Source organism: Gopherus evgoodei, chromosome 11 (assembly GCF_007399415.2).
Source record: "Gopherus evgoodei ecotype Sinaloan lineage chromosome 11, rGopEvg1_v1.p, whole genome shotgun sequence".
NCBI classification, from domain to species: domain Eukaryota; kingdom Metazoa; phylum Chordata; order Testudines; family Testudinidae; genus Gopherus; species Gopherus evgoodei.
The window spans coordinates 67,984,076-68,011,968 of NC_044332.1; the positions used below are offsets into that span (position 1 = coordinate 67,984,076).

At 42.3% G+C, this 27,893-nt stretch overlaps 1 protein-coding gene across 3 annotated transcripts in view; it reads left to right on the forward strand.

Moving 5' to 3' along the window:
* The first annotated feature begins 993 nt into the window (after positions 1-993).
* ZNF148 (zinc finger protein 148) overlaps positions 994-27,893 on the forward strand; it is a 45,171-nt gene continuing 18,271 nt past the window's right edge. For 2 of the 3 annotated variants that reach the window (XM_030580952.1, XM_030580954.1), the window contains exons 1-3: positions 994-1,169; positions 23,145-23,490; positions 24,903-25,028. In XM_030580952.1, coding sequence (XP_030436812.1) covers positions 23,161-23,490; positions 24,903-25,028 — 456 coding nt within the window. In that variant the 5' untranslated portion in view covers positions 994-1,169; positions 23,145-23,160. Of the gene's footprint in view, positions 1,170-22,590; positions 22,765-23,144; positions 23,491-24,902; positions 25,029-27,893 lie in introns of all 3 variants that reach the window. The other variant, XM_030580953.1, reaches the window with a different exon arrangement.

The window sequence follows — 27,893 nt, forward strand, 5'->3', positions numbered from 1 at the left end:
TGCTGTCTGGTCACCTTATTTATGCCACACCATAAAGCACATGATGCTGTAGCCCACCATCACATATTTCCACACCGTGGGGCATCTAGTATTGCAAAGACCGCTCCATCAACCTGTAGCGTGGGATGCCCTGCCCCTATGCACTACTGCAGGGTACCCTTTTGCCCCTCCATACAAGGCCTAATTCCCAAGAGCCCACACCCACCCTATCCCCCATTGTGACCATTCCCCAGACACCCCCCACCCCTTAGAGTTACCAGTTCTCCAGACCCCACCCCCATCCCCTAGTATGACCAGTTCCCCAGACGCCCCCACCACCTAGAGTTACCAGCTCTCCAGGCCCCATCCCCCACGTATGACCAGCCCCCCCACTCCCTATCCCCCTAGTATGACCAGTTCCCCAAACACCCCTTAGTTACCAGTTCTCCAGACCCCATCCCCATCCCCTACTATGACCAGTTTCCCAGACGTCCCTATCCCCTGGAGTTACCAGTTCTCCAGACCCCATCCCCCACGTATGACCAGCCCCCCCACTCCCTATCCCCCAGTATGACCAGTTCCCCAGACGTCCCACCCCCTAGAGTTACCAGTTCTCCAGACCCCACCCCATTCCCCACGTATGACCAGCTCCCCAGACGTCCCCACCCCCTAGAGTTACCAGTTCTCCAGACCCCACCCCATCCCCCACGTATGACCAGCTCCCCACACAGCCCCCCTGCTCCCTGTCCCCCACTGTGACCGGTTCTCCAGATACCCGCCGCCCTCATCCCCCAGACTCCATTCCCCTACCCGCATGGCCCAAGGCGGCCGGTTCCTCAGGCCCCAGCTGCCTCCATTCCGCCGGCTCCCCAGACCCCGTTCCCCCGGGGTGCCGAGGTTCCCGCGCGCCCCAGCAGGCAGCCGAGGCTCCGTCCGCGGGGATCCCCGGCGCCTGGGCGGCTGCGGGTCCTCCCGGCGGTTTCCCAGCCTGCACCGCGGCGCGGCGGCGCTCTGGCCGGCCTGTCGCTGTCACCGCCAGGAGGAGGCCGACGCTGCTGCGCTCCTCGAGCCGCCGAGCAGGAAGGAGCCTTCGCCGCCGCCGAACTTTCCCTCAGGGCCCACCATGCCCGGGGCAGCGGCCCGGGGACTGTGAGCGCCGCTCCCGCCTTCCCCTCGCAGCGCCGCGGCCGGTAAGCCCCGGGGCGCGGGGGAGCTCGGCCCGGGCGCTCACGCACAGGGAGGGAGGGAGGGAGAGAAGCTGGGCCTCGCCGCTCCCTGTGCGCGGCGCTGCGGGCCAAGCGGCCCAGAGGCTCTGCGGAACCGCGAGCGGGGGTGGGGGAGCCGGAAACCCCGCGGGGCTGGCGAGGCCGGAGCTTGAGGAGGGGGGGCGAGGAGGCTTCCACCCCCCTTTGTTGCTGTGGAGGGTGAATGTGAGGGGAGCTTCCTTCCGCTTCCCTCCCCCCCCCCCTTGATGCGGGCTGCGCTCGGGGCTTTCCCTGCCGGAGTCTGAGTTCGGGGCAGGAGGTGGAGTGAGAGCTGCTGGGCTGCTGCTCCGCCGCGAGCGGGGCTCGCACTTGGGAGACTGACGGACAAAGACGGAGGAGTGAGATTCGGGGATATGGAGACAGGCAGACAGACCTGAAGACACCCCTTTCCCCCCACTGTCTATTGTTCTCGGGAGGGGGGGCTGCCGATTTGGGGATTTAATCTTCCAGTGCCACTGCCCCTCCCCCCCTTTCTTGGCAGCTTTGCGAGTGGTCTCTCTAGTGTCAGGAGCTGCTAACAAGTGCTTGCTTGGAAGTCCTCAGACAAGAGAGAGAGAAAAGGGATAGCGGAGTTATGACGGGTATTTAATTGCGATTTAAACTCTCCCCCACCCCCAATACCCTTGTCAGATCTTAGTTTGGAATAGCACAATAGTGAGTCTTTTTCTTTAACGGTGCATAGACATGGGCTAGACATCAATGTTGCAAATATAATGCATTCTGTTTAGCTAACCTTTTCCAATTCCATAAACCTTTTTGAGTTTTTAATTGAGAATGCTGTATAATGATGTAAAGTATTATTATACATAGAATCCAGTGAACAAACTTTTAAGTTTGTTTCTCAACTCCACCTGGAATATGACCATGGATGATAAAGTAAAATGTATATGATTCTGGAAAGCTTGAAGTTTAAGATGAGACTGAGGGAGATGCTGGTTTCACAACACATTGAAAAAAAGATTATTGGAAAGGCAAACTACATAAAATGAAAACTTTTATTAAAATCAAAACAATAAAGATCCCCTTTAATGTTTTAGATTAAGGCCGAGCCCATACAAACTTTAACATTACTTTTCAAAGTCACCAGGAGTATGTACCTGGAACTTGAGCTCTCTGAACACAGTGGATCATCCATGTTCAGATCTACTTCTTTGCTTGTGAGGAGCACGGTCACTACACTTTCTCTAGGTTTACCTGAGGAGGTAAAAGAGGTTGAGGAATGGTATCATCCTATCCCACTTCTTGCAGGGAGTCATGTTATACTGGAGGTCAGACTAGAAGATCTAATGGTCCCTTCTAGACTTAAAATGCTTCAATTTACAAAAAAAAGTTTATACTCCTTCAGGCTGCATTAACTTTTCTGTATTCCCTTGGCATCCTGTGGTACTCGTGCATGCTTCCAGAGACAGCTGTCATTGAGGGAAGCCTGGACAGTGCCGGGGGACCCACAGCCTCTCAGACATAGTCTTCTGTGGATCTAGTGGAATTTGACGTCTCTGGGTTGGAATCCTGTTGGTTTCACAGCAGGGACAAATGCTGATCTCCCAGGAATGGTTAGAGGAAAACTCCGCAAGATCAGCTTTACTAAGTCAGTCCTCCCCACCATAAAAATCCCTTTCATGAGTTTTTATCAAGAAGGATTGCAGAATATTTATATATTAAAACAAACAAGAAACAGGGACTGTTTAATTATGATCATTGTGTTTTTTGTTACTGATTTTTTAAAAGTGTTTTCTTCATAGTTGTGTCTGAGCATATGTAGAAATTCTAAAAAAATAGTTATTTGGCCAATATAACTTAAAAACAAAATAAATAGTCTAGTCTTTTGTATTTGACTATACAATGTAGCATTCACATTTTCTGCCCTCACCCCCTCAGGCAAAAGTCTGGGATAACAAGTGTATATGTAATATATATTTCTGGTGTGGTTCTTGATTGCTTTATTGTCTTGTATTTAATTTCTACCCTATTCCAAATTTAAGTCCAGATCCTGCAAACACTTAGAAATACATTAATTTTAATGGAAAGTCTCTTAATATAACAGATAATGATATTGTCAGTTTATAAGTCTCTAAATATTAGCCCTTTATTCTGACGGGAATATGGCATTCTATTGAAGTTGAAAATTGCTGCTTCTAATTTGTGAACTTCTGTGACGACAACGTTAGTGGTGTTTTAAGACAATATTATGGACATACTTTGACCCAGTGAAATATTATGAACTCAAATATAAAAGAACTGAGTTTATATTCTTGACAGTTCATGGTCAGGACTGTGCACCACAGATTTGGTGATGTAAATTTGGAAATGGTGGAATTAAAGTTTTCAATTGTGAGTTCAGTCAGTTTAGACTAAGTTTTTCAAAACCCTAAAAGAGTTTTGGGGATGAAAATGTGATCAGTCACCATTTTTTAGTGTTTTGGAAAAATCCTAGACAGGGTTGACATTTTGCCTTCTACTAGAAATGAATTATGTCTGTGGTGGCAAGGATCTTTGTCGTTTTATTCCCCTGTGAAGAAGAATTTTAAGTGTGCTATTGTTCCATTGTAAATATCTCCAGTGGAAACATTTATGTACTTAGGTCACTTAGGAAAGTTAAGGTGAATCAGTTAGAGATTTGAAATCAGTGTGCATAAATCAGGGTGTTAAACTCCCATATGGAGGCTCCTACTCAAGAGTAAAATGGTTTTAAATTATAATGAACTAAGACCACCTAATACTGAATGAAACCATCCACATGGGGGTTAAAATGATTTAACTTAGGGTTATGTCTACACTTCAAGTGCTACAGTAGCACAACTGCAGTATTGCAGCTATGCTGCTGTAATGTGGACACGTACTATAGTGAGGGAAGTGGTTTTTCCATCTCTATAGTAAATTCCCCCCATTCTGATGCTTTAGCTAGGTTCATGGAAGAATTCTTCCGTTGACCTAGCTGCATTTACAGTGGAGGATAGGTTGACCTAACTAGGTCGCACAGGGTGTGACATTTTTCACAGCCCGTAGTGATGTAGCTAGGTCAACCTAAGTTTTGGTGCAGTCCAGGACTTATGTGCATGAACTCACACTTCTGGTTGATTCACCTTAACTTTCCTGAGGGTTTGTCTACATGGTGTGGCAGTGCTCACCAAAAGGGTGTATGCAAATTGTAGAGTGCTCTAATGTGTTTCATGCCAACTGTCCTGTGTAGACCCTGCTGACGCATTGTAAAAGGTTCCTAGTGTGTGTTAATGTAGTGCTATTTCAAATGAGACTGTCAGTGCACGCTAGGTACCTTTTAGAGCATGTCAGGAAGGTCTACACGAGGCAGTTAGAATGCAATACATTAAAGCATTCTACAGTTTGCACACCCTGGTAATGTGCACTGCTGCACTATGTCGACAAGTTTGAGTGTCCCTTTGTAGAAAAGCCCTTAGGCTGTGCATGCTTAGAGTAGCTTGCAGGAATGGGCTCCTAATTCCAGTTTGTCAGAAATATTGTCAGATAGATTAGGCTTAATTTCGTTTTGGTTTTAAAAAATGCAACCTCCCCTTTAATTTTAAGAGATGTGTTTTTGTGATATTAAAGATACATAAATAAATTACAAGTTTTCTCTTTGGGTTTAAACATTATCCTGCAATGTTTGCTGGTTAGCATTGTTCAGGAGAACCTGAAAGTGAAACTGACATGTCTATTTGTATTGTTCAAACTGAGTGAAGGGCTAAAATTAAATCAGCAAATTAAATTATTTTACTTGAAATCATCTAAATTGTTACGTTTTTCATTTGTCTAGACGTTTTCATGAAAGCTGCCTTCTCAAATCGCCACATAGTGATTGGAGAATAGACTGAGGACAGTATTTGGTCCTGCCATGAGGGCAGGGGACTGGACTCGATGACCTCTCGAGGTCCCTTCCAGTCCTAGAGTCTATGAGTCTATGAGGCCCTTAGCATGCAGTCTGATCTGTGTAGGTGGACGCTTATGCTCAAATGAAATCCCACTGAAGCTACTGAGTCTGCACATGGACATACTGAAATACAGATAAAGACCTTTGAACAAATAGTGAATCCCTGCATATAAATTGCTTGATGTCCCTAAGGAGCAGAAAGTTAACTGTTGACAGGACATGGACTGTCAGCAAGGCAAAAACCATTGGCTCCAGCTATTAACTCTTGAGTGAGCACTCTTGTTAGAGAGTTTTTCACAACATTTATCTTCAGTTACACAGATTCTGTCAGCTACTTTATTTTAGTACTTTCCAGTGAAGTTAAAAATACTATCCCATCTGTTTAGCTCATTAGTACTGTATATACATTCTAAACATTCAATTATTTTTAGGGTTTTTTAATCTTCATATTTATATAGCAGAGTGTCCTTTTATATATCAGCAACAATGCTTTAAGCTACATGTGCAATAATTAACATACCGCTTGAACATATCTTACTTACATGTAGTACACAATATGAAATAACATATTCAAAGACTGTTACAATAGGATTTGTGATTAAAAAATGTGATCTTGAATAGATTGCATATTGAGATATTTTTTCATATGTAGTCAGCAGTTCAAATAATATATCAGAAAAACTTAAAATTATTTTCTCATATTGCTTGGTGTGTGTCTTGATTTTTTTTTAATTTTTTTTTTAAATGTGCAGAAAGAAGATTTACCTTCCTTTGGAAATGCACTGAGAAGTATATCATGCAGAGAGATAGATCTACATATACATATATTTCTTATGACATTTTTAATGTATTGAAATGATTCTGGTAACCCAGTGTACACAATGTCTGGAATTATCTATTAAAAAAAAATCAGATAGGAATTTTAAAGCAAAAGTACTATTTTTTCAGCATTTATGCTTAGGATACTATCAGACAGGGCTGGATTAACCTTTTGTGGGCCCTGGTGCCAAACATATTTGTGGGCCTCCATGTAGTCGTGGGCTCCAAGTGTGGGCCTGGTGTGGCAGTGCTATTAGTGCCATAGTAAGAAGTGAAAAAATTATTTACTGCCTGGTACTGAATCTCAGAGACATTTTTCATTTTGATCACACATCTCTGCGTGACTAGATGCATTGCCACACACAGCACCCTCAGTCCCCAGTTTTTCTCATTAAGCTGTATATAAATGTGGGTTTACCAGTGTCCATAGTAAGCAGTAATTTCACAGTAATCACGGGAAACTCTCCACAGATTTATCTCCTTCCTTATTCCGACCTTCTGTAGCCATGTCTCCAGTACCACCCCATGTCAGCAGTCACGGTATGTGGTTCTGGTCTCAGGTCAATAAAGTTTCACAGCCAGCAGATACTTGATAAATTCTGACAAATCCCTTCCTCATTACTCATCCTGCCATTTGAGCAAGCCACTTGCAAACACCATTTTCCCAAAGTGAGGACTTAGCCCCTGGGAACCTGAAGTCTCCAGTCTTTTTCCCTCTGCTCCCATCCACTGCTTGGTCACCACCATGTCGCCCTATGCTTGTTTCCCTGTTACCTTGGACATGCTCCCTAGCCAGCTGGGGCTATTCTCCCCCTGCAAGCCTGATCTCTTTCCTCTTTCCCTGCTCCAGTTGGAATTGGAAGAGGTTCAGAAAAGGGCAACAAAAATTATTAGGGGTGTATAACAGCTTCTGTATGAGGAGAGATTAATAAGACTGGGACTTTTCAGCTTGGAAAAGAGGCAACTAAGGGGAGATATGATAGAGGTCTATAAAATCATGAATGGTATAGGGAAGGTAAATAACGAAATGTTATTTACTCCTTCTCATAATACAAGAACAAGGGACCACCAAATGAAGTTAATAGGTAACTGGTTTAAAACAAACACAAGAAAGTATTTTTTCACACAATGCATTGTCAGCCTCATTGTCAACCTCTGGAACTCCTTGCCAGAGGGTGTTGTAAAGGCCAGTATTATAACGGGGTTCAAAAGGGAGCTAGATAGATTCATGGAAGATAGGTCCATCAATAGTTATTAGCCAGGATGGGCAGGAATGTTGTCCCTAGCCTCTGTTTGCCAGAAGCTGGATTGGGTGGCGGCACTAGGGGTTCTAAATCCTCAAAGCTGGTCCTAGGCAACTGCAGACTCGAGTTAGGTGCTTCCCTCCTCTAGGCCATGGCTTTAAGTACCTGAGGTGCCCATCACCTGCAGCAGAGACCACCAATTCCCACTCACCCCTCAGCTAGCAGATAGTCAAGCAAAAAGTACGGCCTGAATGATTTTGGAGGCTGGAGTCCCAGGAGATTCCCATCCCTGAGCAGCGGCTCTGCAACAAGCTCAGATGGCCCCCCTCAGCTGTGGGACCAGGACCTTGTGAAGACAGTGGAGTTACCCTGTGTATAACCAGTCCTGTCCAAAGCCTATTGAAGTGAGTGGGAGTCTTTTCATTGTCTTTAAAGGACTGCATATAGAAGCAAAGGACCCTATTCTAGACTCTAGGAGCAAAGTGTATTCTATACTGCATTGGTTTATTATTGTAACAGGAAAGTCTCACATTAATTAGTGAATAAGCAACACCCCCTACAGCACCTAACTTTTTCTGATGGGCCTCCTGCCCAATTACTAAATGTAAACCTATTTAGCTTACAAGGGATGAACATATCAGGTAGTATGGTTACAAAAGCAAGGCAGTTCTGAGTTCCAAAGTAAGAATTTTGTATGTGCACAGAACACGCACAGGATTGGTTCCTGCATGGTTACAGAGCTGCAGGCAAGTGGAACAATTTTCAGCTTGCGTGATCGGAAGATTTCTGGATCCATATTATAACACTGTCCTACGTAAATGAGGAAAAGTTGAGGTGCCTTTGTTATTCTTTTCTTCCACTCTTCTTTGCTGTGGGGAATTTGCCAATGCAATATTACTGTCTTCTTTTTAAACAAACAAAACTAAAAAAAAAAAAAAGGCACTGGCTGTTGAAAATAGCAATTCCAGTCCTTGTTAGCAGTGGGAAGACCCCAGCATTTGTTGCTCAATTTTATCCTACTTTTTCTACACCAAATTACTGTGGATCAGTATATTTGATTTGGGAGAAATGAAGTAACAGCTGCCCAATTGAGCTTGAGCACTCCTGAATTTTGAGAGTGTTCAAATCAAGAAGGCATTTGCTAGATTCCCTTTCTTAATATTGGATAAATCTGGAAAGGAAAAGTCAATTTCTGCTTCCATGGCTCAAATGTAGAAATCCTGCTGCATGCCTGGTACCGTACCTAAAGCCGCCCAGGTCCTCCAGTAGAGTCTCTCCTCTCTTACTTTTCATTTTCACTTCTCCTGGTGGCATCCCAATACCTCCCTTGGTAGGCTTCAGGTAGAGAGGTGCATTGTCCATTCATTTTACCCAGTACCTTCTTTGGGGGCTGCCAGGCGAGGTCACACTAGCATCCCATATCCAGTCTGGGGAAGTTTTCTGAGGGTGCTATCTGGGCCAAAGCCTTCTACTACTTGGGCATACTTGTTCCCCATTCACAGGGCCACCCCCTTCTAGCAGCCAGCTCTCCATTCACAGCAAGCTGCAGCGCATGGGGTCTTAGCTTCCCTACTCTTTCCCCCTCCCTTTCCTGTTGATAGCAGCCAAGGGAATGCTGGGAAGTGTAGTTCCTTCCCTGCTCCAGGGCCAGCTCTCTAGGCAGGGAGCTGGCCAAGGAACTACAGCTCCCAGGGCCCCTTGGGTTTTCAGCTCCCATGCTGGATCCCTGCCGCTCCAAGGCTCTGCTTGTGCAGCACTGCAAGAGGGGAGTGAGTGTTATGGACCCCCTTCTGAGCTTGGGCCCGGCACTATGGCGCCATTGGTGCCATGGTAAATCCAGTACTGTTGTCAGATTTTTCTTATGTTCAGGAATACAGTATAATTAAGCAGCAATTTTTACTAATGATGAAATATATTTAGGTTTAAATATGCCTTCAGCATTTTATTGAGTTTTGGAAAAATAATGTGGGAAATTGTTGTTTAACTGTATATCCTGTATGTATTGGTCTGATTTTGGAGCTAGTCTTCTGAACTGCTTTTATTGACAGTTTAGTATTACAGTATCTGCATCTTGTCACAATTTGTACAGAGAACTTTTAAGACAGTGTGGTCTGATTCTTCTTTTATGGCTTGGATGACATTTTTATAACTGCAGAATTAAATAGTCTGATGATAAAATGAAACCTGTGTGGGCAGAAGATCCAACCTGCAAACAGCAGAAGGATATAATTTGTGAGCAGCCTATCAAGTATAAACTGTCTATATCTCTATCACTGAAAAATCAAGAAGCATGTAAAATGACTGTAAAAATAATTCCTTGCAATAGCAAGTTATTTTAATAATGCATAAAGTTGTTGTAATGACTGTATGGATAAACTCTCTAAAGTGGGAGACTATATGCAATTTTAGAACAAAGCTGCGTACACATAGGGTAAAATATGCCCATTCTTAAAAATTGCAAAGATTAACTTAATGTTCTTGTAATATTCCACAATGTCTGTATTAACTTTTTACTGCTGATGTTTCCCAAAATAGAATATAAAAAAAATTGTCAAATGGAACAGTTTACTGTAAAAGTAACATCGTGATTGGATAATATTACATTATTGAAAGAGGTGGAGTGAAGAAGATTGTTAGCTGGCAGATGTGATGCAGTTGTACATTCACTAAATATTTAAAAAAGGGAAGACAAACCTTTTTTACACTATCAGAATTACAGCTTCTAAATGGCTGTTTTTCAGAAATATCAAAGACATTTATATTTTTGCAAGAATTGGAGTTGAGGGTGGGAAAGTTCTGGTGTACTCCAGACAAGTATAACTTACTCCTGTACCTAGTAATCCTCAATTCCCTTGCCCTCTCTGATCTGTTTGTGCCACAGATATAGTAAGTGGGTTACATATTGGCTCTTCCTTTGCCAGTATACTGTATGATTGTCTGGTCCGACTCTGACCCATCATTCTGCCAATGTCCCTAGACTGCCTCCTCCTCCTTTTCTTTATCCCAAACTCATGGAGATCACTGGCCTAGGGTTTTGTTCATTGAGTGTTGCAAATATTCAAAAATTATAGGGGAAGAGGTGCTGTTACTAAGCTGCTTGGAGAAAGATTGAGATCTGTAGGTTATGTGGGACGGGCTAGAGCAGCCTTTGTGTGCCATTGTGCTGTCTTTTGCAAGTTTCACAGTGGTAGGATGGTAAAATGTATGGATTTTGCTTGCAACATACTGATCCTAGGAAAAACAAATACGGAGTGTCTTTGAGGCTAAGAATTTAACAAGTTTCAAAGAGGGATTGAATGTTTATATGGGTAACAAACTACCCAGATTTCTGATATTCTTTTTGTAAGAGAGAGAGAGAAGCTCATGTTTCAGGATTTAAGACAATGTCTAACCATTAGGGATTAGCATGAAACCTTCACTGGGCACATTATGCACAACTATCTACTGCACCTTTCTGAGAAATGCCTGATGTTGGCTGCTGTTGGGGCTAGGATATTGGACTAGATGTAGCAATGTTCTGATCCAGTGTGACAGTTCTTTTGGAACAATATGTGGCTGTGGCTGCTGTTAAGAAGGACTGATTTCATAGATCCTACCAGAGACACTAGTGGACCCAAATAGATTTGAGAGTTCTCCAAGAGAAAATATGCTACAGCCAGTGGCCCTGTCTGTTGATGGCCTGCTGTGATATCCTGATTGTCATCTGCTCTTGATCGTTGTTATGATGGTTCTTAACACAGGTCACCTTGCTATCTTGAGAGCCTGTGACAAATGAGATGGATGGCAAAAGTCAAGCTCTTAGGTTGCATCATTTGTAGCGTTGAGCATTTGTGAAGTCACATGGTAGGTATAGTGAATGTGAAAAAAGCAGTTTTCTTGTCTACCATTATGTCCATAAAATTGCCCTGTAACAGAATTGTTCAGGGTGGTTGGCATTTTGGTACATCCTAGCTGACTCATTTTGCAAAGAGAATCTAATGTTTTTTCTGGCTGTGAAGTGATTATTTATTTCACGGACATGATTTATTAAATTCAGAAGTGATGATTAGTCCCCATTGTAATCAAATGCAACAAAATCTCTGAATGAATTTGGGCCATTACCACTTGCTTGTTTTCTAGAAGTGTGTGAGGAGTATTGGCCTTCAACCTGCATGTGATCTCATTCCACTTTGGTAGAATCCAGTGTGTGCGTATTCAGTCAATTTTTGTTTGAGATTGTTAATATATTTATATAGGAGGGTAGGTTGTCACTTTTCCTGTAGGAGAAAATGGTGGTTAGGCCTTGCATAAGAAGCCAAGCCTGCCAATTTTAGTCCTGTGTGAATCTTCATTGGGGCAGCAGATGGGTTGCAGGGGTGTGTATGTGGTAGGGATGCTGTTGGTGTGTGGAGGCCATGAGGAAGCTAGGTAATCATTTTGTGGACCTTGTGAAAACCACATGGTTTCTCCTTCTCCCATGCAAACTTCATAATCTCCTGTAATACCTTTAAAATGGGTTGTCTAAATTACCTTAAAGTAATTTAAAAAAAAAGTATGTTAATGCCACAGACCATGTATACCATATTTGAAGTTGAAAGTTGTTTGGGGGGTAAAGTAAGGCTTATGATGGAAAACAAGTCTGAACCTTACTTATGGTGCAGATGCCACCAACCCATAATCAGTACTTTGGTCAAAAGGTCTTATTTTTAGAATTAAAACTTGGTGTAACAGAGTCCCCTGTGGTTCCTCCCGCAGATGGTAGGAGAACCTGACCACACCCAGTTATTTTCACTGGGTGGTTCCAGCAGAGGCCCTGGTTCCTTACTACTTGCAAGGAGGGGTGGAAGGGCTGTCCTTTGTGAGCCTTCTTAAGTCTCTCCGGATGGGGGATCGAAAGAAAAGTCACAAACCCCAACACATTTGAGGGTACCCCCGTTCCCAGGGCCTTTCAGAAAGTGAGATGGGGAAAAGTCTACAGTGCTGCCATTGATCCAGCACCCGCGTAGTAAGTTTTGAGAGATCTCACTGGCTGGTCTTCTGAGTCAGGCTTAGTGTGTCTGACTTACCATGGGAGTTCGCTGCACTCTCAGTAGGGTCAGGGTGAAGGTCTCCTGGCTGGGAGTTCCCTCTGTGACTTTAGGAGTCACTTCTCCAGTCTGCTGCTTAGGACAATTCCCTCCTCATGCCCACAATAGCTGGCTGCCGTTTCCTCCCTTTTAAAAGCCTCCTCCCTATTATACAAGATTGACAGGGCCTTGGTGGGAGGGCTAGCCCAGGCAGCCCCGAGGGCCTGTCTTGGACCTTCCTTATCTGTGTGAGGTCCATGTACACCCTATCGGACTTGGTATTTATATACAAATTGATGATTTATCCAAAGAACTAAATAAATTAAAATGTATTTCTAGCTCAAATTAGTTGATTAACATGAATCTTCAGTGCATTTTATGCAATGTGGTATTATTCAAGGTCTACACTAATTAAACAATTAAACAGTGTTTTCATTCAGCATGGGAGAAGCATGCAGGGGGCAGCAGTAGGAGCTCAGGTCATCTTATGTGATGGGGATGATGCACTATGGTACCTGGAAGGTATTTTATATTCATTCTGGCTGACAGCCAGCTTTGAAAATCTGAACCTCTGACCTTCTGATAAGTCGAGTTTTGAAACAGCATCACCAAACAGCTCAGGCAAGATTGTATTTAGTACTTTTACAACTTGAAGGGTTTGAGTTTAACCTAAAAGCAAATTATTTACTCTTGAGAGTGTGGTGAGAGTGTTTTTTGTCTGCATTGTTGGTCTTTGGGAGGATGGCAGTCCTTTGGCCAAATAGCAAATTTTTTGAATTCCCAGGTGGAATGGTGTCCCAAAACGCCTATTTTGCAAGACAATCATGACTATTTCTTTCAGACCCTTTGGATAAATGCCTTTTTTGTGACTCCTAGACAACCTTATTATTTTGTTACTTCTTATTTGTAATCTGGTACTACAGTGTGCTGGACAATGTCCACATGCTTACTTACACCCACCAGCACATCATGCACAGGGAAATAGTCTATGTCCTGAGAGCTTGGTATCTGAGAAGGCAAGCAACATACAAAGGGTAAGGGAAAGGCATATACATTTTTTATGAATATTATACATTACACTATATATTTTTAAATTAAAGAAATGTATATCAGCTATATCTAACTGCTCAGAAACCTAACCGTTATTAGGTGGTCAGCTGTTATATGCATTATGGAATTAATATCTGGAATTACTGCTTTACACTCTATGTAGGCTCCGAACACCAGATAGAAACTATAGCTTGTGTTTGAATGTGACTGTGGGACATTAGTCAGAGTGTATATATTACACCAGAATGTAGGGCGAGGAGGATCGATCTAAGTTACGCAGCTTCAGCTACGTAAATAACATAGCTGAAGTCCACGTACTTAGATCTACTTTCCATGGTGTCTTCACTGCGATGTGTTGATGGGAGACGCTCTCCCGTCGATTCCTCTTGTGCTTCTCGTTGAGGTGAAATACTGACGTTGACACTAGAGTGATCGGGGTCAGTTTATCGCGTCTATATGAGACACGATAAATCAACCCCTCTGGATCGATCACTGCTCGTTGATCGGCTGGTAGTGTAGACAAACCTGTAGTTTCCTGCCTTTTTATGATGTTGGTTGCAGTGACCATATTACACCAATTCTGACTTGGTGGTGGAGTCCCCTTGGCTGTTAGTAGTAGGAGGTTTTCAAGTCAGTGCAGATGATATTCTTAATTATTGGCTGTGAGTTCATGGAACCAGTGTCTTTCATCAGTTTGTCCCTGATAAGTGCAGGGAGTACACACAGAGATGGAAACATAGTTTTGCCTTGTTTTTGGATCAGTCCAAATGTCTGTTCTACATTATTCTGTCACTTAATTAGTGCAGACAGTGATCAGGGTACCAGTGCCACTAATGTCAAGGCTCAGTTTCAGTGGTCCTTCCCCAGAAAAGTGCCTGTTCCAGAGAACTGTTAGAGTGTTCTCGCCTGAATTGCTATTGAGTCATTTCTGAAGTGGGTTAATGGATTAGTATAAAGGTGTTTCCAATTGCCATTCATGAAATGGCTCCAAGACATCCTCTTTTTTTGTATCATCCCATTTAGCTTGATTTAGTAATAGGCTTGAGTAATTAAAAAGTCAGGGAGAAGACTGAAATCTGGTGAAGGCCAACCCACTTGGGGTCTGTGATGGAGGCCAATAGGTTTTTCTTTTTCTAAAAGTTCTCTTAGTCTAGACTAGAGTGAGGAATTATCTGGCAGAACTAGTTTGGGTTGTTAGTAGTCTGATGAATACAGCATGCCAGTGACCCATAATGGATTCAGGAGTAGTTTGCTCTTAACACTTTTTCCTCAATCTTTGGACAGTAGTTCAGCCAGGTTAGAAAAGATTGGTTTATGACTGTAGTATCAATATCTAAGATGAACAAGATGTCTGTACCCGGTCTGTCCTGGCTGAGTTTCAGATTCCAAGATCAGAATGGTTCTCAGTGGGTTTATTCTGACCACAAATGTCATGTACCTCTTTTGCTGCCAGTGGGTTAGCGATGGGCTTGCTGCTAGTAAATGTCAGTGATTCTGTTTAAGTTAATAAGGTCTTGACTGTGGTTAAATGTGTGAAGGTGTGGGCCTTAATTTAAAAAAAATTCTGTATTCTTCTGGCAGTTTTGCCTGGTTTCTAATTTTTCATGTTTGAGAAAGGTTTTTCAGAAAGGCATGACTTGGGTGTTCTGTTCCCACCAGTCTGTGGTTGATTATTTATTTTATTTCTTTCAGTCTGTGTTCAGACTGTCTTGTAGTACAGATGTGTTCTGATCAACTTGCTGAATGCTCTCATGATCCTTGCTGATAACGTTAGATACTGACAGCAGCCTTTGACACAGCTGATAGATAGCATGGTGTTGGTGGCCAGGCAGCTATTCCTAATTGTGTTGAGCAGAATTGTTCTTCAGTCACTGAGTTCCATAACTGGAAGAGAGATTTCAAAATGTGGTGATAGACATTTTCTCATCATTACTCAACACTCTTCTTTATGGAATGTTGCAAGGTTCTCTGCCTCATGTTATTCATTATGCATAAAAAATCAGAAGGGGTTATCATAATGGAATATTGCCTGAGATACCTCTAGGGCTGATACTCATTTTAATGTCACTTTTACTGTTCTCTCCTCTTGAGGTTCTTATACAGCTCTCATCATCATAGTGTCTTATCACCTTCCAGAAGTGCATTAAAATCATGATTAATAACTGTCACTTGTGTTTCTCTCTTACTCTTTCCAGGAGAGTGTTGTACAGGAATTTTTAATTTCTATTTTATTTTAATATATGTACACTGTACTGTGTGTTTATATTAATATAAGCAAAGTTAAATAACTTTTTCCTTGTTCTTGCAGTGGTAATAGTGAGGTTTATGGTCGCTCTTAGTTACTGTGGGAATTTTTTCCACAATCTTGGATGGGCCCCTGAGATAGCTCTTTCTCCTGCCCATGCAAGCTGTACCTTTACTGTAGACAATTGCAGTTCTGTTGTGCCTGAGGAGTGGAGCTGTCAGCTGTGGTCCTCACTCCAGAAATTTAGAAGGGCTCTTCTAGGTATTCTGGGCCCAGGCTGTTGATGGCCTTGAGGATCAGGACTGAGACCGTGAATTTTGTATTCTTAGGAAACAGTGTAAAGAACAGAGGCCAGGGTCCTCAGCTGGTCTCATTCTTACCCCCACTTGTTGTTTCTATCCCCACCTCCCAATCCAAGTGTCCTTGCTCAGACACTCCTAGTGCAGACAGAAGTCTGTTGAGCATGTGCCAACTGAATTTTTTCAGAGGATGATAATTTGACCAAATTTGTGTGGATTTTCATGGGGTATAAGAACCCTGCAGGACTAGAACATGGGACCATGAGGTTCTGGGTTGCTGACACTTCCTCATTGCAATGGGAAGCTTAGGCTGGATTTCTGCTGGAGGACACTGTGAAGCTAGGCACTGCAGGAAGTACCACTGAACAGGGCCTGTGTGGCTGCCTCCCTCAGTCCACTGATTGTTAGTATATCAACTAGGAAGCCATCTTGGGAAGCAGCCTGAGCAACAATGCAGACTGCCTCCTTGCTTCTGCTCCAGACCTTGCCTTTGCTGTGGACCCTAGTCTCCAACTTCTGACCCTGGTTCATCTCTAGCTCTGCTTTTTGCCTGACCCTGACTCCCTAATATCTTGACCTGGCCACCCATCTCCTGAATGCAACTTGGTAACTGATGGATGCACACAGGCCACCTGTGGACGGGCCCTGACATGGGGTAGTTGCAAGAAAAGCCTCTGGTGCCCACATGTGGGAAATGCGGTCTTCTGCAAGCAGTTGCTGAGCATTGTATCAGAAGAGAAAGAAGCTCTAGGATGGAGCAACTGTTCTGAGATTGTTTTTTCCAGTCCTTTCTTTTTCTTTTTCTTTTCCTTCCTTCTTTCTTGGTATACATATCCATACAGTCTGTCCTGTGGAGCCCCACATTCAGATGCCTTGCTCGAGGCAATGAATTTGGGGAATCTCTAACAAGCACAATGAACACCTTAACTCTGCATTTCTTTTAGCTTTGGAGCATTTAAGTTACACCTTTTATGTTACCTTTTTTAACTGAACCTCTGCTTTTATTGAGAGATTTTTAACTATATTTTCAAAGATGGTGCTAAAAATCTTATTAAATAAAAGTTTTGAATCCCAGGAAAAAGACTGCTTTGTGAATCACAATGTTTTATGTCAGGAGATATACTAATCTACACAAGTATGTAGTGTGTATTATCATGGCTTCTGTCAAGGGTAATCTTATTTTGGGGATATCTTCTTTCATAGATGTAGCTTGCTCTAACTTACTTGTTGACCTACTACAGGGTCAGATGAATTATTTTGAAAACTTCAGCTTACTTTTTCTGGTCAGTCTGTTATTCTGCCAAGAGCATTTTTTTCTTGGTTTCAATTAAAATAATATGAGTCTGCTTACTGAAGCAACCTCTGCCTTCCTCTCCACCCTCCCCCCTGCAAAGCGTCTTGTGGTCAACTATGCTTGATTTGCTGAGGCAGTTCCAATCAAGACATGTCTCATTTGGACTAATAGCCTATTTTTATATGCTTTTCTTTACTTTCATATTATTTGGTACTGTGTTTAGATTTTATGTAGACTAGATTGTGTTTCATCAGTTGTAGTGTTATGCTGCAGATTGAGCCCTCATTATTTTAGTATGAAAGGCCAGATATCTAAAGACCTCCTTTTACTATGCACCTGAAGTGACTCAAGATCAGAGCTTGAAAAATGTACCTGATGCCTACTATCCCAAGGACTAAGCCTACTAATCAGTGTGAAAAGCAGCCATGTATTCATATCCTCACAATTTAAATGAGTAAAACAGCTGACAATATATTACAAATAAATGCAATATACTGTCAATGTGTGTCCTCTGCTAGGCAGCTGCTGCACATTACCAATTGTTCCTCTAGCATTCTGCTGCTATGTTTCACCAGTCTGCCCCAATTCATTGGTGACAGCAGCAGCAGAGTGCTTTGCTTTCTTTCTGAGACCCCTTTCTCATTATTCTCCATTCCTTTCTACCAGGAAATAGTTTTAAATTGAGGAATTCCTCAGTTTGAGCCTGATTACAGAGCAGTGTGACAATATTCTGCATCTGGAGCAGTCTCTACCACTGCATTCAGCTGTGCCTTGAACAGACGGACTGCAGCCGCTGTTTTTCACACCTGAATGCTTGCTTTTTAGCATCTTGCACTTCCCCATCTCAGCACCTCTCCAGCTGGTTTCTATGAAGGCTGCAGTGCAATAAGCTAATACAGCAGTAGACCTCAACATGCATAGAAGCATAGAAATGTAGGGCTAGAAGGAATCCCAGGAGATCATCTAGTCCATCCTCGTGCACTGAGCAGGATTAAACATACATGGACCAATCCTGACAGGTGTTTGTTCAACCTGTTCTTAAAAACCTCCAAGGATGGGGAATCTGCAGCCTCCCTCGGTAACCTGTTTTAGTACTTAATTATCCTCATAGTTTAAGTTTTTCCTAATATCCAACCTAAATCTCCCTTGCTGGAAACTAAGCTGATTACATGGCCTATTCTGTGTGAACATGGGAAAACAAATGATCACTGTCCGCTTTATAACAATATTTTACATATTTGAAGACTATTATGTTCTCCGTTGGCTTTTTCTTCTCTAGACTAAACATGCCCAATGCTTTCAATCTTTCCTCATAGGTCCTGTTTTCTAAACCTCTTATCATTGTCGTTGCTCTCCTTTGGACTCTCTGCAGTTTATTCATATCCTTCTTGAAGTATGGTACCCAAAACTGGAAACAGTACTCCAGCTGAGGACTCATCAGTGCCAAATAGAGCAGAACAATTACCTCCCATGTCTTACATATAACATTCCTGTTACTGCATCCCAGAGTGGCATTTGCCTTTTTTGCAACAGCATCACACCGTTTACTCTTATTCAATTTGTGATCCACTATAACCCCTGGATCTTCTTCTGCAGTACTACTGCCTAGCCAGTTTATTCTCCATTTTTTATTGTGCATCTGATTTTTCTGTGCATGGAGCAAAAGCACAGCAAAAGATTACTTAAGTATGGGGGGAAGTATGATAGCTCATAGGTTTGAGCATTGGCCTGCTAAACCCAGGGTTATGAGTTCAATCCTTGAGGGGGCCACTTATAAATCTGGGGCAAAAATCAGTACTTGGTCCTGTTAGTGAAGGCAAGGGTCTAGACTCGATGACCTTTTAAGGTCCCTTCCAGTTCTAGGAGATAGGTATATCTCCAGTTATATAATTATTTTTTTTAAAAAAGTAGGACATACTGTGATTGAGGTTCCACATAGTCCACACCTGGGATAAAGATTAAAATTTCTCTTGTTCACCTTTGGAGTCCTTCACGCTCATGTAAGACATGTTTAAAGGACTTTGGTCACACCCCTTCCAGGAAGCTAGCTTTAAGCCAGGGCTTTCACTCCCTCCCATTCACATGGCTTACTAAGCCAAAGGTATCTCTATATCTCTACAGTCTTTTTATCATTTGGATGGGGAATTTGAGCCTCTTCCCTCCAACATGGAGTGTACTACATGAGAAAGTTCTCCTTAAAAGACTTGGGTCCCCTTCTCACTTTTCTTCTTTGAGTCCAAATCCCCCCATGTGGAGGCCTAAGATCATCCTGCCCCCTTCAACCATCTCCCTCTCATTTTAGGATTACTGTGGTCTATTGTTGCAAGTCCTCTCCAGAAAACCTTCAGCAGCATTGATGGAGAACTACTACTTCACCCTACTGCCATGAAACCCCAGTTACCTCAAAAAAAATTTCTGTGGACTACAGTTTCTCTCTCTGAGATCATTGGTGACATTCCTGGTGCACTTCATCCCTTGAAAAGGGTGAACTCTTCTTTGGTGATATGTGATTCAGACAACTGGAAATACTTTTTAACTTAGATGAGATAACCTAACCCTGCTTTAAACATTGAAGAGTTGGTGTCCCTTCACTTGAAGAGAAGTGCCCTGAAGATGATGCTTAAGAAAGGCTTTAGAATTGCTTATACACCTCAACCCTAATATAACATCATCCGATATAATACGAATTCGAATATAACACGGTAAAGCAGTGCTTGCGGGGGGGAGGGGAGCTGCGCACCCGGCGGATCAAAGCAAGTTCGATATAACGCTGTTTCACCTATAACACGGTAAGATTTTTTGGCTCCTGAGGACAGTGTTATGTCAGGGTAGAGATGTATAACTATCCCTGGAGACAGTAGTCTGTTCTGATTAGATCCCTCCCAAGCACATACTGTCTGATCAGAAAAAAACTAGCAAGTTTAGCAGGATCAAGTTTTCAAATTGTCCTTAGTGCCTCAGATTGGCTCTTGTCACACTTAGCGGGGCAGTCTGATACAAGTTCTGTTTGATGGCTTCAGACTGTTTGAAAGAGCCTCAGAAACTTAATAAGATAATGTTCCTTCAATGTTATTCCAGAGTCAGTAGATCCAAATTTTGAACTTTGTTTCTGCAGACTATTTCAGAACAGATTCAACGGACTGTCCTTTAGCTCTGGGTACTCCACTAGTGTCAGATCACTTCTTCACAAAATCCCTGCTAGAACTATGTATATAGAAGGTGGTAATTGGTCTACTGTAAGATGACAGGATGGCCCTAGAAGCAGAAAGTTAAAGAAGAAGGTTTCAAAATCCTCTCTCTTTAGCTGTATATGAGATCCAGCAAAACTGAACTGGCAAACAGATTGGCAGAGTTAGAAGGAACTCTCCTCACGAGATTGGAAATTTAGGACACCTTCATTTACCTGACGCAGATGTGCTTCCTTCCGCAAATAGATTTGTTTACAAATTTTGTCAAATAAGAAAGTTCTGAACTTTTACTTTGTTCCAGACTCTTGACAACAGCAAGATTGGACAACTGCTTTCTTCTTCACGTGGGATGGCCTGCAGAGAGACTTTGCTACCTTCCTCAGTGAAGACAAACGATTGTTGATCCTCATCACCCGAATCTGCCCCTACAGACTGTTGTTTCTGCATCTCGCAGGAACATCTGTCTCTGGCCACGTCCAGACTAGTGTATTAAAATCGATTTTAGATACGCAACTTCAGCTACGGGAATAACGTAGCTGAAGTCGAATTTCTAAAATCGAGGTACTCACCCATCTGGACGGCACGGCATCGATGTCCGCGGCTCTTCGTGTCGATTCCGGAACTCCGTTCGGGTTGATGGAGTTCCGGAATCGATGTAAGCGCGCTCGGGGATCGATACATCGCGTCCAGACTAGACGCGATATATCGATCCCCGAGCAATTGATTTTAACCCGCCGATGCCGCGGGTTAGTCTGGACGTGGGCTCTGAATCATTGATATCCACACTTATGGAATCTTGCGTACCGAGCCCTTCTAACATGACAGTTCTCAACATTTTTGTTGAAATCTAGGAGGACATCTATTCTGGAAAAATACAAAGGGTCTGGAAGCCCTTTTTGTATGGTATTGCTCACTGGAATATTAATTCCACACAAATGTGTTGGAGTCTTCTCTTCTCTAGTTTCATCAAAGGCCTTGTTCTTCAGCTACCTCACAGGTTAGGTTGTAGATTTGAGGAGTATCAGTCTTTACTTTTTTGTCTCAAATGTATTCCTCCATTTTCATATTTCCACATTTTTGAAGGTTGTTGATTCCTTTTTACTTTTTTATTCATTTATAAATATCTTTGACCTTTTGTGTGCAGAAGCTTGGGTTTCAGTGTCTCCCAAAAAGCAAATGAAGCCACATCATTAAATCTTTTAACGATGTCAGTGCCTTACATGTTTAGGGTCAAGCTGAGTGAATACATCAGTAGTCAATCCATTCGGACTTCCAGCAGTGGAAAGTTTACTGGTACAAGGTCCACTTTATCTTGAATATCCAACATGCTTCACTCTTTTGACTTGGCTGTTGAGCAGCTGAACTTGAAAAGGGGGAGGATTATATTAGACAATCCTGCACAGCTCAAAAATCAGTCACCTCTCTGACATATTCAAGGAGTTAGAGATTCTTGCTCTTGTGAGATAGGGCAGGCACAGATCCTCTCCTGTCTTGGCTAGATTAATGCTGGAGAATGGTAATGTTAGCTACATTTTTAATTCTGTTTTAATTTGCGTGAATTGAATATTCACAAGAATCAGGACTACCAATAGTACTGTCTGGAATCAGATATAATGCAGATGAGTAATGTGTAATCTTTACCACTCAGTTCTGTCAGTGGACCACATTCCTAACATCAAATGCTCCTAGGCCCCACTTGAGGCAAGTCTGCCCTTCATGCCAGATTGTGTAGTGGGTTTGTGAAATGAACAAATCTTCATTGGAAATTAGGATAAATCCAGAATCCTCACTATTTTTCTCAAATCATTGCAAGTGTTTTTTGAGACATTTTCTATTTTCAAACTGAAAACTGAAGTTTAAACATTACATGTTGATCTGTTTGATACAAGTTTGTGGATGGAATGTATGCTTTGCGAGTAGCAGGATGTTAAATTGGCTGTAGGGCATCACAATGTAATTCTTAGGAGATGATAGCCCTTCTGTACTGCTGGGCAAGATGGTTTGGCTTCTTTGGCTATTTAATTGGGCGATTAGAACGTTAAGGACAGAGCTGACCCAGAAACTAATTAAAAGCCTAACTGAGGTGGAGCTGAGCTTCCCCCTCAGCGTGATGAACTACTGCCTATTTCCTACTATGTTTTTGCACTATTAATGGTGGCAGTGTCTAAGCCCATACACCCTGACTCATGCTCTAGTGTCAGAGTGGGTGTGGAGGTGATCACTCCCCTATAAGTATGTTTAACTACTCCTCTTCCTTCTTTCACGTGCAATAACAGCAGCCCAAGAAGAGCCAAAAAATTCTCCTTCCTCTCCCTTGTGAAGATAAAGCTGTTCTGGTAGCCTGGGGCAGTGGTGACAGGAGAGACAGACAGCACATACAAAGGGAAGTGGAGAAGAGAGAACACAGTGAAAGGAGGCATCTTCAGGAGAGGGATCAGGCACAAAAAATGGTGGGCAGAGGATGGGGAAGAGAGGCAGAAAATTAAAAATGGAAGCAGTTTGCTTCCTTTAAAGGGTAAGGAATGTATTTAAGTTTCTTTTGGCTATCAATTCATATAACTACTGTTTCACCCCATTATATTGGTAGTCAAAAGACAACCACAACTCAACTACAACCTATTTGAAAGCGTGTGTGTGTGAGAGAGAGAGAGAAAGAGAGATCTCCTTTAGCTTCTTACAACGAAGATGAAGTATTGAAATCCTGGACAGTACTTACAAGAAAGGCATGTGTTGTTGACTATTTTGTAAAACTTTTTTTTTTAAATGTCAGGTAAATTTTTAAATAACTTCCCCATTTGTAGATATTCACTTGCTATACTTTTTTTTGTAGGCTATTGCACTTAAGCATGAATATTGAAGACAAACTTGGAGGATTATTTCTTAAATGTGGTGGCATAGACCAAATGCAGTCATCCAGGGCAATGGTAGGGATGGGTGCAGTGTCTGACCAATCTTCAATATCTGGGGAACGGCAAGAAGCAGTGCTTCAAGACCGGACTATGGCACATCAAGAAATTCTTACAACAGATGAAGTGTTACAAGAAAGTGAGCTTCGACAGCAAGAGATGATTTCACATGATGAACTCATGGTCCATGAGGAGACGGTAAAAAATGATGATGAGCTGGAGGCTCAAGACAGACTTCCTCAAGGGCTCCAGTACGCAGTCAATGTTCCTGTAAGCATTTTCTTCATGAAGTATTGCACACTCATTTAGGAAGCATGGTTTGGTAATGTTGTTGTCTTATGTAAGGAATACATTCATGAGTTGTTTGCATTTTGATTATAAAAATATTTATTAATAATAGATGCTGTTTATGAAAATGTCTTTAGCTGCTGACTGGGTGAAATTCATCTCAGTTAGAGGGCCGACACAGGGCTCTATATATCATTTAAACCAAGCTTCATGAGCTTAAGTGTGGTATTAAAAGTGCGTTACAACCTTTTGTACGTCATTTGAGTTGAGGTGAGTTTCGCCCAGCTATATTTCATTTTTATATTAAGCATCTATTTATAAAAAATGGATAATTGTATTATTTTTGTTACTATATGAATTGATTGGTTAACATTAAACACTTAAAAAATACACAATAATAAATTTTAAAGAGCAAAGATAAACCAGGGTAAGTAATATTATTTAAAGGACCTGGATGATTTATTTGTTTTATGCAAAGCACATTTTTTTTTGCCATCTTGAAGCATTTCTGTACATGTTTTTAAAGTATATCTCATATAGAATTTTAGCATCTGATAGCTGTTGCTTGCATTCATGCTGCAGGTCAAACGTATAACACTTTGTAGATGCCCATATATGTCCTCCTTGATATTTAATAGAAAGTGTCTTCCATCCACCACAGGGAGAATAAAAATGGCTTCCATTTCAAAATAATGCATTATTACTGTAAAGTTTGGGTGTTTACTGAAATGTCATTGATTAAAAAAGATGAGTTATGTAGGTGTAAAAAGAAAGAATAGTCTTTTTCAACTGGAGTTTTGTTAAAACACTGTACAATGAAAGGGCTTTCCTTTTAACTGAAGTTCAGAGATTGTTGGGCCGTTTAGAAAATATACCAGGAACATTTAAGAATATGATCTTTAATAAAGTTGACATTAGATCAAGAAGTATTACTGGGGGAAAAGTTCATTCTCTGTATTTTGGGATTTTTAAATTTTTTAAGCTCAAATATGTAGTAAATTAATCTGTTTCTGTTAAATCCTGGCATTGACAATACGACAGGCCAAAGTAATATAGGTATGAAACAAATGGAAGAGTGATTATATGCACATATGAGAGATTTTGATATACACTAGGAGTCACAAGGAAATACTACAGGTCAGAAAGAAAAGCCTAAATCTTTTGGGATGACTGAAGAGGTACAGCAAACTGTAAATCTATAGAGAATTATTTCCTTTCTGCATTTAAGATATTGATTACTCCCTTTTTGTTAAATTTCTGAAGGAATGAAACCATGGGACAATCCCTTCAGAAAAAATCTTAGCCTTTGTTTCAGCTGTTTGTCATCTGAAAATGAAAAATCGCTTTTTTGTAATGAGAACCTCACCTGAAACTGGCACTTTGTATCTTAACAGATCAGTGTAAAGCAAGAAATTACTTTTACTGATGCATCTGAACAACAGAAGAGAGACAAAAAACAAATACGAGAGCCAGTAGATTTGCAGAAAAAGAAGAAAAGAAAACAGCGTTCACCAGCAAAGGTAAGGTGGATTTTGTAAAAACCAGGCTTGAAAAGAACCTGTAGATTTACTATGACTTTGACTGATTTCATTAGAATTTGAAGTAGTTATGTCGGAAGTTGTTTATTCGCACAGTAAAGATGCAGCTTTGGAGCTTTCCAGAATCCAGAGAAGACTGTGATATAAGGCATTCATAGTGTGTTTCTTTGAACTCCTTTTAGCAACATGAACCTTTGACATACTTTAACATCTGTCTCTCCAGGCAGTTCCCTTTCCAAATATATATTTTTTTAAATTATGAGTCAGTAGATTTGTGGACAAGTTATAAATCATTGCACTATGTTCATCTAATAATAGTTGTACCTTTCTATGAGCCTGAGAATTATTGTGTGCCTTATGCATTGAGAACAGTTTAAAAACAAATTTAAAATAAGTTTTCAAAAATTTTAAGAAGTTTTCATTCATAAATTTAGTAAAATAACTTGCTGGTAGAGAACATTCCTGAAATTTAAGTGTCTTTGTATATATTCTACTCTTGGGGGAATTCTGCGCTGCTGCATACATGCAGAAATATGTCCCTGTGCAGATTCTCTTTGCTTTTCCACAGAAAAATGATTTCTGTGAGGAATCAAAGAAAAGCTGCACTAGTGCTCGCTCACCCCTCTCCAGCAGGGTCTGTTTGGGCAGTCAGGAGAGAGGAGAGTCACCAGAGTGAGTGGGGGGCATGTCTGGGGATGCCCTGTCTGCCCCAGGATGTTAGTCCCGGCTGGGCATGGGAGGGAGGAGGGAGGACGACAGAGACAGAGTTTCCCCCTCCCCTGCCTGGAGCAGCCAGCACTGCGTCAGATCAACCCTAGAAACTTCCCCAGCTCTAGGAAGCTCTGCACTGCAGGCGGAGGGTTGGAGGGAGGGGCTTAGTGCAGGGGGTGAGGCACAGCAGGGGCGGGTGTCCAGATGCATGGGAGTTGCGTGGACAGGAAGCAGCTCCCCCTACAGTGACCCTCTTCTCCCGCTTCCTGGTCCCATCACTCATCAGCTACTGTATGGGGTGCTGCTCCCCCTGTCTGCCCAACCCCGTGCATCTGGACCCCCCCGCGCCAAAATCCCTGCTGCCGATCCTCATCCCACTCTCCCCATGCATCAGGAGCCTCCTGCACCCAGAACCCCCACCCCCAACCGAGCCCCCCGAACCTCCTTCCTGCTGAGCCTTACCCCCTGCATCAGGAACGCCTCAGAATTGGACCCCCACCCCACTGAGCCCCAAACAGCTGCACCCTGATCACCACCCCACCAAGCCCCACTCCCCCAGACCCCCTGTTGAGCCCAAACTGCCTTCACCTGGACTCCCCTGCTGAGTCCTATTCCCCCTGCACCCAGAACCCCACAAGTCCCTGTGCATCCAGATCTCTCCTGGACCCCCCACTGAGCTGCCTGCACCAAATTGTGCCACACAGAACCCTGGTACTCTTGAGGGAATTCTGCACCAAAATTTAAAAATTCGGTGCCAAAAAAAAAATTTAAAATTCTGCATAATTTTATTTGGCAAAATAGCACAGTAACACAATAACAATATAATCTCACAATTTTCAATTATTTTGATAAATTATTTCAAAATAATTGTCAGCAAATAATTGAAAATAGTGTGAGTATATTGAGTTATTTTAACAAAATATGCAGAATTTTGCAGAATTTTTAATTTTTTGCACAGAATTCCCTTACGAGTAGTAGTCTTATTTGTGTTAGAAGTTCTCATGATAACTATTATGCATTATTTTGAGAATTTGTTTTCCAGATCTACTGTCAAGAAAGATTTAGCAATGCAACTGTCTGCCTGTGTCACTGGGTAGCCTGCCCTTCAAATGTAGTGGCACATAGGGGTCAGCCCACTCTGCCAGATGGCATGGCCTTTTAAGATTTTGAATGGTCCTATATATATAATATAAGAACTGTCCTAAGAGATATTGATAGAGAGGAAGTGGTTCCAGGAGTAAGTAGTGCTTGCAGAGAAATTCCATCACTGTCTTTAAGGGCTGGGAGTCTTGGAGAGGGTGGGGCCAGGCTCTCTTGTCATCCAGCCAACTGGGCATGAGCTGGGAGATGTAGACCAGCATAAATGCTTTCTCCTTCCTCATAGCTTGTTACCTGAAGAGGGATTGAACTTAGAGTGATCCAGCCAGATGGCTGAGCCACATGAACCCCAGGAGACACAGACAATCCTGGGGAGGAGAAACTGAGGCAGGGAGTGCTTGCAGTGCCACGAGAGGGTCCTGTAGGACGATATTGCCCTGTGACAGTCTGGGAACTTAGATTTTCCTACATCAAAGGGGCACGTTTTTGTTAAGACAAAAACAGGATCAGCTATAGCAATGTTTTGTTGCGGCTGTAGCAACGTTTTGCCCTCTTCTATTAAAACCCAAGATAATCATTTATTTTATTTGGATTTATGCAAAAATTAAAATAAAGCACACAGGTGCTGTAGCAATTAAGTAAAATCACAGTCCCATGAAGAAGACCACAGAATAGCATAAAAATAAGTGTATTCAGGAAACAGCCCAGCCAGCAAATAAATTAAAGCAGCAAATCTCCTCTGCCCTCTCTACTCCCCTCCTCCCCTGGAAAAAACAAAACTAAACACCTTTTGAAAGAAAACAAGTCTTTTCATTTTTCCCAGGGTTACCTATCCCATAACCTCCCCCACAAATCATCTTAGATAGATGGCTTTTGTGGCATGCCTGAAGAGCTGACAGATTATAAATATTTAAGACAGAGTTTGGGAGCAAGTTCCAAGCTCTTGGGTCCCTGATGGCAGCACACCTCTCTCTTTTATAATGAGGGGGATCCAGCTTGAATGCCTCACCCTTTCTCCTCAGAGACCACATCTGTGGG